General features: G+C 41.9%; 1 protein-coding gene, 1 long non-coding RNA gene and 1 pseudogene across 11 annotated transcripts in view; 2 read left to right on the top strand and 1 right to left on the bottom strand.

The window, feature by feature from the left end:
- Positions 1–1,996, bottom strand: part of ATP8A1 (ATPase phospholipid transporting 8A1) — a 238,832-nt gene extending 236,836 nt beyond the window's left edge. For 5 of the 9 annotated variants that reach the window (XM_086407721.1, XM_086407724.1, XM_086407725.1 and 2 more), the window contains exon 1: positions 1,859–1,996. Coding sequence is in view for 4 of the 9 variants with exons in the window: in XM_086407715.1 (XP_086263841.1) it covers positions 1,859–1,907 (49 nt within the window). In the remaining 5 variants the exon portion in view is untranslated. The remainder of the gene's footprint in view (positions 1–1,858) is intronic. The other 4 variants (XM_086407715.1, XM_086407718.1, XM_086407717.1 and 1 more) reach the window with 1 other exon arrangement.
- On the top strand, positions 123–2,335 carry LOC147370751 (uncharacterized; annotated as a pseudogene). Its single transcript, XR_015166177.1, has one exon. The product of XR_015166177.1 is annotated as an uncharacterized LOC147370751 (transcript).
- A 1,469-nt stretch (positions 2,336–3,804) lies between these two features.
- The window catches only part of LOC147370750 (uncharacterized), a 103,390-nt gene continuing 91,608 nt past the window's right edge, over positions 3,805–15,586 (top strand). Inside the window, exon 1 of the long non-coding RNA XR_015166178.1 lies at positions 3,805–3,875. This is a non-coding gene — a long non-coding RNA (uncharacterized LOC147370750). The remainder of the gene's footprint in view (positions 3,876–15,586) is intronic.

Here is a 15,586-nt window from a genome sequence, read left to right as displayed (position 1 = left end):
ATAAATACTAGGGATGTCATGCACAACATGATAAATATAATTATGTTTATATATGAAATGTTAGAAGAGTAAGTCTCAACAGTTCTCATCATAAGGAAAAATTTTTTTTCTGTTTCTTTAATTTTGTATCTATATGAGTTGATGAATGTTGACTAAACTTAATATGGTAATTTTTCATGATGGAAGTCAAATCACTATGTCATATGTCATAATGCCATATGTCAATTATAGCTCAATAAAACTGGAAGAAAAAATAAAAGAGAAAATTCATTTCACTCAGAAATGTAAAAAAAGAATGCACACATTTTTCACTGTGTACATTTAAAGACACTGTGCATCTAAAAGGTGCCCTGTATAATTTTCATTATATTACAAATGACAAGAAGTATGTATGAAATTCCTAAGCAGGACACAGGTTTTCTGATTCCTGTGTGGCCTTCTCCCCAGGGACGTCCCACTGAGCATTTCCAAAGTGCTGTAAGCAGAAAATCAGAGATATGAGGGCCCCAGTTTTTGCGACCCCATGTACTTTAGTCCTCCAGGCTCCTGTCCATGAAGTTCTCTGGGCAAGAACACTGCAGTGGGTAACCATTTCCTTTTCCATGGGATCTTCCTGACCTAGGGACTAAACCCAGGTCTCCTGCATTGCAGGCAGATTCTTTACTGCCAGAGCCACCTTGGAAGCCCTTTAGAGCCCAGAGGCCCCATTTTTAAAATAAAGGCTCAGAGGAGGAAAAATAATAAAATGGCCCATCTCAACCCCCTGCAATCCAATTCTCCTAACTTCTATAGCTTTTTTCCTATAATCATTTTACCAGTTGCCAAACATTAAAGGGTGGAAAGGGTGGGGGTGAAGGATGGACACCAGTGACCACAGCCAAGTCCTCAAAAACAAGTTATGAGAACCTGAGCCACCCTTTGCAGGATTCAAGTATGGGTTTATGGGAGAGAAAAACAAAAGAAAACAAAGCTCAAGATCTGTACAGTCTTGGCTTCATCATGAACAACAACAACAAACAAAAATTTACCAACTGACAGCCACATGCTGGGCAGGATGCTGAGGGCTCCTCAGAGGATGAAGAGTCTCAGCCCTCCAAAAGTGTATTTGCCTTTACCCTTGGGCATCTGTTGCTCATTGCTGACAAGTGTAGTCATTCAACAGCTGGCCCTGGGTGGAGCAAAGAAAATAGCTTCCACCTTGCTAAAAAGTCAACTCAGCTGGCCAAAGTGCACGTATCAGGTAAACGGAAAAACAAAAACAAAACCTCGGAATGGAGCTGGGTGAGACACCGCTGCAAGAGGCAGAACTGCAGAGACTAATGCACAGCACCCGCTGAGCGCCCAACCCCAATCAAGGCTCCTCCCGCTCCGAGTGGCGAGGGGCTGCGGATCAAACGATCTTGCATCCTGGGAAAGGCAATTTCAGTTCTCGGGGTGTCGTGATGTGGGGGCTGCACAAAGGTGGGCGGCGGGTTGGGGATCTGCAGCCCTAGAATGGAGAAGCAGAGTGGAGACCTAGAGGTTTGTGCGATACTGGGGAGGGAGGTGGGCAGGGCGAGAGCGCAGAGACCGAACAGTCACGCTGCGGCGTATAAAGAGCCGTGGGGATCCCACCGAGGACAACAATTTCGGGGCTCTGCAGCCGCGAAGGGGTCTGAGAGGGCGCCGAAGACAGTGCAGGGAGAAGGGTTCGCCAGGGACCAGGCACAACAGCCAGACATTCCTGGGGGAAGGGGTGGGACGGGCATCTCTTCCCCGACATACACAGACACACACTCACACCGCCCCACTCTCGGCTGGCTCCGAGTCGCCTCCGCGCGCGCTCCGCACCCAGCCCGGCGCTGCGGCGGCCACTTACCCTCGGCTCGGGACCGGATCTCCGACACGGTCCTCCGCATGGTGGGCATCGCAGCAGCCGCCGCAGGTGGGTCCTTAAACCAGACCCTGCACCTGTCACGGCGCCGAGCGGGCGAGGAATCTGCCTTTCCTGCGCCGAGCGATCAGCAGCCGCGCGGGCCCTGCCGGCCACCCAGGGCAGCGCCTCTGCCGGGAAAGGCCGTCGCACACCTGCGGAAGGAGGAAGAGACCACGAAGGTGTCAGTGTCCGCAGAGCCCAGCGAGATCTGCCAGCAGCCGCGCAGGGGGCGGCTCGGCGAGGGGCGGAGCTTGGGCCCCGGCGCTGGCGCCGGGGGAGGGGTCGTCGGGGCGCGCGCTCACTCGCTCCCGCGGCAGCGCGGCGGAGAAGGCGGGAGAAGGGTAGGGTGAGACCTGGCGGAGCCTTTTGTCGCCCCGCCCCGCTTTGGACTGTACCACCTGCGGGGCCCGACCGGGGAGCTGAGGGTTTACTCCACCCCGGGCGCCCTCTTTCCACCCCGTGACTTCGGCTTTTCCTGTCCTTCCTTAGTAGCTTTCAGATTTTTCCAAGCCTTGGCCAAAGAGAAAGGCTGCTCTGGCTCCTTCATCCTTGCAAATACTCTTTGCCACCCTCTGGTTTTAATAACAGTGGGGTCGCCCGTGGTCCGGAGAGTGGGTTTGGGTCTGAGTAGGCAGGAGAGAGGCTAAAGGCGAGAAAGGAATTGGGCGCTCATGGCTAACCTCCAACCTGAGCGTTGGAAGGGGTCTGCGTGCTCGCCGCCTGGGTGGAATTTTAGCCTCCCTCACCGCCAGCAGCCCTCGCGGCCCAAGTCGCACCTGCTCTGTCGTCTGGTTCACAAGCAACAGGCTCTGAGGCCGGGGTCCCTGGGCGCTGATGGCTCCTCCTCCCTACGGTGCTCCAGGCCGGCCTGCCAGTGGCCGGGTGCCTCTCGCTAATGCGTGTTCTGCAGCCTGACAAAGCTCTGGACTTGGCATAAAATCCAACTATTGGGCCAGGTGCTTCAAAACAGGACTTTTTTGGTTTGAGTTTTTTTTTTTTAGTCAAACCTTCAGGAAGTTGGGAGCAGTCGTTTTACCCAAAAAAGGGAAGAGACATCCAAATATACAATCCATGAGTACATTAAATTTTATTTTGCTCCATATTCTAGAAATCATCAACTCAGTGGACATGAGTTTGAGTAAGCCCCAGGAGATAGTGAAGGACAGGGAAGCCTGGCATGCTGCAGTCTATGGGGTTGCAAATCGTCAGACACGAATTAGCAACTGAACAAATCCTAGAAATAATCGTAACCTCATTACCTTTTATTTTATATACAGAGATCTGTATTAACAAGTTATCAAAAGAAGTGTGATATTTATTGCTGATTTCATCTTTTAGATGTAAGGTTTTGTATAGATTATGGTGAGCGGCTAAAATGGCAAGAAAGGAATAAATTGTTAGAAGCTCCTTGCCCTCTTCTTCCAGCACTGGGTGGAAGAGGGCTTTACATGGAGTATTCTACTGTAAATTACTTTCAGGTCCTGAAGGGAGAGATCTGGAAAGGTCTAAACAGAGATATAAGTGATTATTCCCAAGCCTTAAGAAAAAAGAAAATAAAACTCTGCTCATAGCATCATATCTCTATTTGTGGTATTTCTTCTGCCTCCTGCAGGTAGCATTTGCTAATCAGAGCCCTACCTTTCCTTAATTCTGAATCAGGCAGTCAACGCATATTTGTGAAGAACTCATTCTAGTTGTCTCTGATTCAGAGACTGGGGTTAGAACAAAGAAAATATAATTCCAGTGTTCATGAAACATTGCAGGGTAGAGCAGGACTCAAAGGTGTCTTTTTCAGTGATGGTGTTGATCTGCAAGTATGGTCTTCTAAAAGTAAGAAATGAGCACACAGCCTTTTTAGGACAGTTAACCCTGGCCCTTCTTACTCTTTCCAGGTCCAAGATCTTGTATAAAGGCGACTTCCCCTGTCTCAGTGAACACAAATCTGAAAAAAATTGAAAAGGTAAGTACAACAAGGGAATAGTTTAAAAAAAGAAAGAAAGAAAGAAAAATCAGTTCTAGAAGTTAGTGAACAGAAACCTGAGAAGAGGCAGTGCTTTTGTGATTACTGATTTAGGTGTAATTTTATATAAAGCCAGGACCAGTTTTAGTCAAAAATAGTGCACAGCAACATAATAGTATTTGATTTATGAGCAATAACCTTTGTAATTCCTATGCACCACCAAATGAAGTTCAGTTCTTATTTGTAAATAAGTTCCAGAGATTACCTCTGTTTTCTGTAGAACAATCTGTTTTATATATGTCTGTGTGTATGTGTGCTTCCTCTTAACAACCCATAAGCAAAGTCGATATGGGAAATAAGTCTTTCATACAGAGAGGAACATTGCATGACCTGGTCAATAGCTTACCATGTGTCTTTTCCCAAGTTATGCTATCACTTTACCCATAATAGCAAGATTACCCTACCTAACTCATTTCTGTACAATTCATTTCTGATTACTAGACATTAAACATGTTTTTATTGGTTCACAACCCTGATTGAAGTTCAATATTGTACTAACGGCATATTTGTGTATGTGCATTCAGCCACTCAGTCATGTCCAACTCTTTGTGACCCCATGGACTGCAGCATGACAGGCCTCCCTGTCCCTCACCATCTCCTGGAGTTTGCCTAAGTTCATGTCCATTGCATTGGTGATGCCATCCAGCCATCTCGTCCTCTAATGTCTTTCTCCTTCTGCCTTCAATCTTTCCCAGCAGTGGGGTCTTTTCCAATGAATCAGCTCTTTGCTCAGTTCAGTTCCTTTGCTCAGTCATGTCCAACTCCTTGTGATCCCATGGACTGAAGCACACCAGGCTTCCCTGTCCATCACCAACTCCCAGAGCTTACTCAAACTCATGTCCTCTGAGTTAGTGATGCCATCCAACCATCTTATCCTCTGTCATTCCCTTCTCCTGCCTTCAATCTTTCACAACATCAGGGTCTTTTCAAATGAGTCAGTTCTTCACATCAGGTGGGCAAAATATTGGAGTTTCAGCTTCAGCATCAGTCCTTCCAGTGAATATTCAGGATTGATTTTCTTTAGAATTGACTGGTTGATCTCCTTGCTGTCCAAGGGACTCTCAAGAGTCTTCTCCAACACCACAGTTCAAAAGCATCAATTCTTCAGCACTCAGCTTTCTTTATGGTCCAGCTCTCACATCCATACATGACTACTGGAAAAGCCATAGCTTTGACTAGACAGACCTTTGTGGTAAAGTAATGTCTCTGCTTTTTAGTATGCTATTTAGGTTGGTCATAACTTTTCTTCCAAGGAGCAAGCGTCTTTTAATTTCATGGCTGCAGTCACCATCTGCAGTGATTTTAGAACCCAAGAAAAGAAAATCTGTCACTGTTTCCATTGTTTCCCCATCTATTTACCAAGAAGTGATGGGACCAGATGCCATGATCTTAGTTTTCGAATGTTGAGTTTTAAGCCAGTTTTTTCACTCTCCTCTTTCACCTTCATCAAGAGGCTTCTTAGTGCCTCTTCACTTTTTGCCATAAAGGTGGTTTCATCTGCATGTCTGAGGTTATTGATATTTCTCCCAGCAATCTTGATTCCAGATTGTGCTTCCTCCAGTCTGGCATTTCATATGATATACTCTGCATAAAAGTTAAATAAGCAAAGTGACAGTATACAGCCTTGACATACTCCTTTCCCAATTTGGAACCAGTCTGTTGTTCCATGTCTGGTTCTAACTGTTGCTTCTTGACCTGCATGCAGATTGTTCAGGAGGCAGGTCAGGTGGTGTATTCCCATCTCTTTAAGAATTTTCCACTTTGTTGTGATCCACACAGTCAAACACTTTGGCATACTCAATAAAGCAGAAGTAGATGTTTTTCTGAAACTCTCTTGCTTTTTCTTTAATCCACTGGATGTTGGCAGTTTGATCTCTGGTTCCTTTGCCTTTTCTAAATCCAGTTTGAACATCTGGAAGTTCTCCATTCATGTACTGTCCAAGCCTAGTTTGGAGAATTTTGAGCATTACTTGGCTAGTGTGTGAGATGAATGCAATTGTGCAGTAGTTTGAACATTCTTTGGCATTGCCTTTCTTTGGAATTGGAATGAAACTGGATCTTCAGCTTCAGCATCAGTCCTTGTATTCAGGGTTGATTTCCTTTAAGATTGACTGGTTTGATCTCCTTGCTGTCAAAGGGACTCTCAGGAGTCTTTTCCAGCACCACATTTCGAAGGCACGAGTTCTTTGATGCTCTACCTTCTTTGCGGTCTGCCTCTCACAACGGAAAATCGCCACTGGAAAGCCATAGCCTTGATTATATGGATCTTTGTCAGCAGAGTGATGTCTCTGCTTTTCAACACACTGTCTTGGTTTGTCATAGTTTTCCCACCAAAAAGATGTTCTTAGGAACACTGAGAATTAAGGATTTGCCCTACTTGGGAGGAACTCATAACTAACTAGGCAACAGAGGCATGCTCACTAACTTATACTTCATAATATACCTAAAAGTGCTTTGGGAACTCATGGCCTGAAGGTAGTTGGAGATGTTCCTGTGAACCCTGCTTCAGATTGAGAAGGAGGAATGCAAAGTTGAATACTAAACTACCATGGAATACAGATGCTGGACAGGGCTGGCTGTTATACTCTAAATCCTTTTGGAAAAATACAAAATAATTGGGTAAATTAGACTTAACATTTAGATAATTATTTCTTTTTTGGGGTATTAGTTCTAGAAGGTCTTGTAGGTCTTCCCAGAACCATTCAACTTCAGCTTATTCAGAGTTACTGGTTGGGGCATAGACTTGGATTACCATGATATTGAATGGTTTGCCTTGGAAATGAACAGAGATCATTCTGTTGTTTTTTGAGATTGCATCCAAGTACTGCATTTTGGAGTCTTTTGTTGACTATGATGGCTACTCCATTTCTTCTAAGGGATTCTTGCCCACAGTAGTAGATATAATGGTCATCTGAGTTAAAGTCACCTATTCCAGTCCATTTTAGTTTGCTGATTCCTAAAATGTCAACGATCACTCTTGCCATCTCCTGTTCAACCACTTCCAATTTGCCTTGATTCATGGACCTAATATTCCAGGTTCTATGCAGTATTGCTTTTTACAGCATTGGACCTTGCTTCTATCACCAGTCACATCCACAGCTGGGTGTTGTTTTTACTTTGGCTCCGTCTCTTCATTCTTGGAGAAGACTCTTGAGAGTCCCTTGGACAGCAGGGAGATCCGACCAGTCCATCCTAAAAGAAATCAGTCCTGAATATTCATTGGAAGGACTGATGTTGAAGCTGAAACTCCAATACTTTGGCCACTTGATGCAAAGAACTGACTCGTTGGAAAAGACCCTGATGCTGGAAAAGATTGAAGGTGGGAAAAGAAGGGGATGACAGAGGATGAGATGGTTGTTGGCATCACTGACTCAATGGACATGAGTTTGAGTAAACTCTGGGAGATGTTGTGGACAGGGAGGCCTGGTGTGCTACAGTCCATGGGGCTGCAAAAAGTCAGACATGACTGAGCAACTGAACTGAATTATTTCTTTTACTTTAAAATGGAGGTTAAGATATATCACAAAATTCTGTCTAGTCAGAAACCACCTGATTATTGTAAGAAAATATCTTGTTACCTTTGGTACATAGTTGATATATTGATTCACTGGATGGTGAAGATATTATTATGGTTAAGATATTATTATGATATTATTATGGCATGGTTAAGATATTGTGTTAATTGGAATTTATGTTATTGGACTTGAAAGCCCTTTTCCTCAAAGCTTCCCATCTTGATTGCTGTTTTTCTGTCACCATCCCTTACATGCATCAATAGCACTCCAATGCACTAATATGTTCTTTAAGCACAGTTTTAAAAATATGTCTTACTTCAAGCCATGTTTCGTCTCCATCTCTGCTGCTCTTATACAGGCCACCATCATCACGCCCCTATAGTAGTCTCCTACTGATTTCCTTGCTTTTACTTGTCACCCATTCATAGTTATTATTTTAAAACAAATTAAAAATTTTAATTCCTTTGAAACACGAATTTATGTCATGTCTTCAGACTTCAGTGGCTTCCAATAGCACTTGGAATGAAACTCAGGCCTTGTCTGCCTCTCAGGCTCATCTCCTTCTACCTCTTATTTGGTCATTTGGGCTCAGGTTATTCAATTCCCGCCCCCCTCCCTCTAGCCCCACCATAGCTGGTATTGAACATGTTCCCCAGTGCCAGCCACCATCACATTGCCTTAGTCTGTTTTCCTCCTAGCACTTATCTCTGAAGTTTTCTTGTTTGTTGGTTTCCCTGCTTATGATAAATAGGCGTTGCTCTATTCTCTTATTTATCACAGTTTGTCTAACTGTAAGAACACTGCCTGTCTGTCATGTGGCTCAGGATCAACAAATATTTGTGGAATGAATGAATGTGCTGGAAAATGTGTGTACTGTGAATGATCTGGTTCCCTAACATTGGAGACTGGAAATAAGTCAAAGAATAGGTAGTATTTTATTTGAATAGGTAATAAATTATACCCTTCACAAGCATATATACTGGAATATATTACTTTGTCATGAAATGATTTAGAACATATTTGCTCTGACGTACTTGACACCAGAAAACATTTCTGAATACTATATTGACCTTTGTTAAAAGCAAGTGATCAAAATTTTAAAACAGTAGACTGATTGGAGTAGCTTGTTCTTGCTGGACTGAGTAACAAAACCCATATAACACTAAGATGTACATTACTCCTGTTTAAATGAAATAAAATTTAAAATATAAATTTGTTTTATATAAAAAGACTCAATAGAAAAAATTTTTGAATATTCTCTGGTACACTTAAATTAGTGTTTGATTCACATGTAATTTTTTGGAAAAAAACATTTACTTACTGAATTTTTTCTCAAAAAGTAAATGAGCATTCAAGACAAAACAGGCCTTGTATTGAGATCTTGAATTCAAGCTTATTTCAAACTGATAAGAGGTTGATTAAATGGCCTGATTTCTACTTTAAAAATTTCTATCTTTCAAGAGCCAGGAAGTGAAAATTAATGTTTAATTTAGGAGTAGTGTTTCTTTTCCAAAAGTTAACAAATTTCCAATAATGCTGAGCATTTATAAAATATTATTGTCAAATATACTTCGTTGATAATACATTTAGAGTGGCATTTTTGTAAATTCTGACATTTTTAAAAAGCAGCTTTATTGAAGTGTAATTGACCCACAATGAGCTTAATGTGTTTAAAGTGTAGAATTTGACAAGTTTGAGCATACATATGGACACCTATGAAGCCATCACCACATTCAATTTAATAAACATATCCATTACTTCCAGAAATTTCCTACTGCCCCTTGGTATGGTTGTTATGTATAACTAGAGATATATGCATGCTTTCTCTTCATGCATTCAGTGCAGTTAATTGAGTGCCCACCATGTTCTAGATACTGAGCTGGGTATTTAAGATTGAATGGTCAGCTAAACCAATAGGTTCTAGATCCAAGAAAACTTATGATCAAATAATTATGTTCAGTTCAGCTCAGTCACTCAGTCGTGTCCAACTCTTTGCGACCCCATAGACCGCAGCACGCCAGCCCTCCCTATCCATCACCAACTCCCGGAGTCCACCCAAACCCATGTCCATTGAGTCGGTGATGCCATCCAACCATCTCATCCTCTGTCATCCCCTTCTCCTCCTGCCTTCAGTCTTTCCCAGCATCAGGGTCTTTTCAAATGAGTCAACTCTTTGCATCAGGTGGCCAAAGTACTGGAGTTTCAGATTCAACATCAGTCCTTCCAATGAACACCCAGGACTGAATTCCTTTAGGATGGACTGGTTGGATCTCCTTGCAGTCCAAGGGACTCTCAAGAGTCTTCTTCAACACCACAGTTCAAAAGCATCAATTCTTCGGCACTCAGCTTTCTTTATACCCCAACTCTCACATCCATACATGACCACTGGAAAAACCATAGCCTTGACTAGACGGACCTTTGTTGACAAAGTAATGTCCCTGCTTTTTAATATGCTGTCTAGGTTGGTCATAAGTTTTCTTCCAAGGAGTAAGTGTCTTTTAATTTCATGGCTGCAATCACCATCTGCAGTGATTTTGGAGCCCCCAGAAATAAAGTCTGCCACTGTTTCCCCATCTATGTACCTTTGTTATATATCTGAAAATATACATAAAATTTTTGTTTCTACTGGATGTTATGGTTTTTATCTTGAAAATGGTATCATATTTCTTATGTGAAAAGGATAGCCAATGAAGACAAGAAATTTTATTATAATTTATTTCTTTGATTTACCAGAAAGTCAATATCAGAAATGAAAAAACTCCTAGGAAAATCTCAATTTCTTTTTCTTGCCATGTCATATTAGGTGTTATTTCAAGGGAGGAAAGGTGATAATAATGAAGTAAAAGTATTGAAAGATAGGAATGTTTACTAAAATTTGAATATAGCTATAAATGAGATAAATAATTATGATTATGTAATATAATTTTTAGTTCCATCACTTTTAATTTGGAAAGAATGCCAGCCTTAAATAAGATGGTTTCCTGATGAATTGAAATAAGCCATAGCTTTCAAATATGAAATATTATATTTGCCAATTGTACTTGGGCTTCTTGGATGATATATCCTCTGCTCAGGTTCATGACTCACGGCAGTGTTTAGCAGATATATTGGAAAATCACAATGTTGTTGTTTTCCCTCTGACCCTAAAAATTCTCAGAAACAACATTTGCTGGAAAGAGGAATCGTTTATCACTGTAGATTCTTGCCAACTCTGAACTGTGAGGAAATCTACCAAATGGAGAAAGAATCAATAGTTAACCTAGGATTATATTTTGGTATTCATCCCAAAGGGAGAAGCCAGGGGGGGAAACACTGTAAAGAAAACGCATAAAGAAGGTAAACCAGCTGTAGATTCAGAGCTTGTGGCAGCTGAACACATCAGAGGCAAGAGCACAGTGAGCCTGTGCCAAGGCTGAGCGCAGAGGCTTGGACCGCTTGGGGAAATCTGCTTGCTTCTTCCAGTCCTAAAATGTCAGCCCCTCTTCTCTGCCTGTGTTCTCTTATCTATTTTTCATTTTGTCTGACCTCTTGAAAGTTGACCTTTGCCTGTTAAATGGAACCTCTTTCTTCCTGCTCCTAAGCCTTTCTATTCTAACTCCAGCTTGCCTCCTAGGCTTTTAGCAGCTTTATATCATCTAATTGAAGCAGCGATGATCTGTTGCCTACATAGCCCCTCAAAGTTTGCAATGCTTGTTGCTTTGAACCTGTGACTAGATCTGGCATCTTTTGGCTTCTCCTCAGTTGCGCTTTGTGTGTGTTGTGTTAATTTCTGTTGTACAGAAAAGTGATTCTGTTATATATTATATATATATATATATATAAACATATATATATATATCTTTTAAAAATATTTTTTCATTATGGCTTATCACAGGATATTGATTGTAGTTCCCTGTACTATATAGTACAGGTAGGACCTCGTGGTTTACTTGTTCTATACATAATAGCTTATATCAGCTAATCCTAGCCTCTCACTCCATCCCTCCCCAACCTCCTCCCGCTTGGCAACCCCAAATTTGTTCTCTCTCTCCAGGAGTCTCCTGACTCACTCCTGATCTGATCTAAAATAACAGTGAAAGAGGAAAAGGGAACCTGTAGGTTGAGAAATACTGAGAAATAAAATTGAATCTGAGGGAGAAATATCAATAACTTCAGAAATGCAGATGACACCACCCTTTTTATGGCAGAAGGTGAAGAGGAACTAAGGAGCCTTTTGATGAAGATGAAAGAGGAGAGAGAAAAAGCTGGCTTAAAACTCAACATTCAAAAAACAAAGATCATGGCATCCAGTCCCATCACTTCTTGGCAAATAGATGGGGAAATAATGGAAACAGTGACACATTTTCTTTTCCTGGGCTCCAAAATCAGTGCAGATATGACTGCAGCAATGAAATTAAAAGACACTTGCTCCTTGGAAGAAAAGCTATGACCAACCTAGACAGCATATTAAAAAGCAGAGACATTACTTTGCCAACAAAGGTCCATCTAGTCAAAGCTATGGTTTTTCCAGTGGTCACGTATGGATGTGAGTGTTGGACTATAAAGAAAGATGAGTGCCAAAGAGTTGATGCTTTTGAGCTGTGGTGTTGGAGAAGACTTTTGAGAGTCCCTTGGACAGCAAGGAGATCAAACCAGTCAACTCTAAAGGAAATCAACCGTGAATATTAATTGGAGGGACTGATGTTGAGGCTGAAACGCCAATACTTTGGGCACCTGACGCGAAGAGCCAACTCATCAGAAAAGATCCTAATGCTGGGAAAGGTTGAGTGCCAGAGGAGAAGGGGGTGACAGAGAATGAGATGGTTGGGTGGCATCACTGACTCAATGGAGATGAGTTTGAGCAGGCTCTGGGAATTGGTGATGGACAGGGAAGCCTGGTGTGCTGCAGTCCTTGGTGTTGCAAAGAGTCAGACATGACTGAGCTACTGAGCAACAGCAAATGGAAACCAAAATTATGGAGGACCGTGCAAATAAGCAGAGGTGTTGGAATGAATCATGTGTTCGTGCTCAGTTGCTAGTCGTGCCCAACTCTTTGCAACCCCCTGGGACTGTAGCTCTCCAGACTTCTCTGTCCGTGGGATTTTCAAGGCAAGAATACTGGACTGGGTAGCCATTTCCTCCTCCAGGGGATCGTCCCAACCCAGAATTGAACATGCATCTCCTGCATTGGTAGGTGGACTCTTTACCACTGAGCCACCTGGAAAGCCCCATCAAGCTGAAGGGGAGGCAGGTAAATTTAACTTTTATTTAGGCAGCAGTGTACCTATGTTTTTTTTCAAATTGTGTTTTTAAATATTTATAAGGAAAAAGAAATAGAGTTTGCTTCATTTTAAAAAACAGGCTTGATGAAGTAGCTTTTAAATTCTGGAGCTTAGCAAAGAATTTATTAAATACTAATTGAACATAATATTGAATTGAGCACAGTAGAAACTAGACAGATTAATTTGATAATGTAGTAACTTAGGTATTAAGCTGACTTTTTGTTTGAAAGAAATAAAATGTAAACATTTATATACAAACATATTAGACAACCTAGAAAAAGTGGATAAATTCATAACATAAATACCACTTACCAAGACAGAATCATAATAAAATAGAAATCTGAACAAACTGATTATTAGCAAGAAAGATTGAATCAATAATAAAAAACCTCCAAACAATCAAAAGTTCAGTACCAAACAGCAAGGCTGGTGAATTTTACCAAATATTCGAAAAAGCACTGATACTAATTGTTCTCAAACTCTTCCAAAATATAAAAGAGGGAGACTCTTCTACACATATTTTATGAAGCCAAAGTTCAGTTCATTTCAGTCTCTCAGTCATGTCCAACTATTTGCGACCCCATGGACTGCAGCACGCCAGGCCTCCCTGTGCATCACCAACTCCGAGAGTTTACCGAAACTCATGTCCATTGAGTCGGTGATGCCATGCAACCGTCTCATCCTCTGTTGTCCCCTTCTCCTGCCTTCAATCTTTCGCAGCATCAGGGTCTTTTCAAATGAGTCAGCTCTTCGCATCAGTTGGCCAAAGTATTAGAATTTCAGATTCAGCATCAGTCCTTCCAGTGAACACTCAGGACTGATCTCCTTTAGGATGGACTGGTTGGATCTTGCAGTCCAAGGGACTCTCAAGAGGCTTCTTCAACACCACAGTTCAAAAGCATCAATTCTTCGGCACTCAGCTTTCTTCATAGTCCGACTCTCACATCCATACATGAGCACTGGAAAAACCATAGCCTTGACTTGACAGACCTTTGTTGGCAAAGTAATGTCTCTGCTTTTGAATATGCTATCTAGGTTAGTCATAACTTTTCTTCCAAGGAGTAAGCGTCTTTTAATTTCATGGCTGCAATCACCATCTGCAGTGATTTTGGAGCCCCCCAAAATAATGTCAGCCACTGTTTCCACTGTTTCCCCATCTATTTGCCATGACTAATGGGACCGGATGCCATGATCTTCGTTTTCTGAATGTTGAGCTTTAAGCCAACTTTTTCATTCTCCTCTTTCACTTTCATCAAGAGGCTTTTTAGTTCTTCTTCACTTTCTGCCATAAGGGTGGTGTCATCTGCATCTTTGAGGTTATTGATATTTCTCCTGGCTGTCTTGACTCCAGCTTGTGCTTCATCTAGCCCAGGGTTTCTCAAGATGTACTCTGCATATAAGTTAAATAAGCAGGATGACAATATACAGCCTTGACGTACTCCTTTTTATTTGGAACCAGTCTGTTGTTCCATGTCCAGTTCTAACTGTTGCTTCCTGACCTGCATACAGGTTTCTCAAGAGGCAGGTCAGGTGGTCTGGTATTCCCATCTCTTTCAGAATTTTCCACAGTTTATTGTGATCCACACAGTCAAAGGCTTTGGCGTGGTCAATAAAGCAGAAATAGATGTTTTTCTGGAACTCTTGCTTTTTTGATGATCTAGCGGATGTTGGCAATTTGATCTCTGGTTCCTTTGCCTTTTCTAAAACCAGCTTAAACATCTCTAAATTCACACTTCATGTATTCCTGAAACCTGGCTTGGAGAATTTTGAGCATTACCTTGCTAGTGTGTGAATAGAGTGCAATTGGGTGGTAGTTTGAGCATTCTTTGGCATTGCCTTTCTTTGGGATTGGAATGAAAACTGACCTTTTCCAGTCCTGTGGCCACTGCTGAGTTTTCCAAACTCACTGACATGTTGAGTACACCACTTTCACAGCATCATCTTTTAGGATTTGAAATAGCTCAACTGGAATTCCATCATCTCCACTAGCTTTGTTCATAGTGATGTTTCCTAAGGCCCACTTGACTTCACATTCCAGAATGTCTGGGTCTAGGTGAGTGGTCACACCATTGTGATTATTTGGGTTGTGAAGATCTTTTTTGTATAGTTCTTCTGTATATTCTTGCCACCTCTTCTTGATATCTTCTCCTTCTGTTAGGTCCATACAATTTCTGTCCTTTATTGAGCCCATCTTTGCATGAAATGTTCCCTTGGTATCTCCAATTTTCTTGAAGAGATCTCTAGTCTTTCCCATTCTATTGTTTTCCTCTGTTTCTTTGCACTGGTCACTGAGTAAGGCTTTCTTATCTCTCCTTGATATTCTTTGGAACTCTGAATTCAAATGGATATATCTTTCCTTTTCTCCTTTGCCTTTTGTGTCTTTTCTTTCCTCAGTTATTTGTAAGGCCTCCTCAGACAACCATTTTGCATATTTGCCTTTCTTTTTCTTGGGGATGGTCTTGATCCCTGTCTCCTGTAAAATGTCACGAATCTCCGTCCATAGTTCATCAGGCACTCTCTCTAGATCTAGTCCCTTAAATCTATTTCTCACTTCCACTGTATAATCATAAGGGATTTGATTTAAGTCATACCTGAATGGTCTAATGGTTTTCTGTACTTTGTTCAATTTAAGTCTGAATTTGGCAATAAGGAGTTCATGATCTGAGCCACAGTCAGCTCCTGGTCTTGTTTTTGTTGACTGTATAGAGCTTCTCCATCTTTGGCTGCAAAGAATATAATCAGTCTGATTTCGGTGTTGACCATCTGGTGATGTCTATGTGTAGAGTCTTCTCTGGTGTTGTTGGAAGATGGTGTTTGCTATGACCAGTGCATTCTCTTGGCAAAAGTCTATTAGCCTTTGCCCTGCTTCATTCTG

The sequence above is a fragment of the Bos grunniens genome, chromosome 6, assembly GCF_055505025.1.
Source record: "Bos grunniens cultivar Pamir isolate PY7600 chromosome 6, Bosgru_T2T1.0, whole genome shotgun sequence".
Taxonomy (NCBI): domain Eukaryota; kingdom Metazoa; phylum Chordata; class Mammalia; order Artiodactyla; family Bovidae; genus Bos; species Bos grunniens.
Note: the sequence above shows the minus strand (reverse complement) of the source record. Positions and strands in the feature narration are given on the sequence as shown.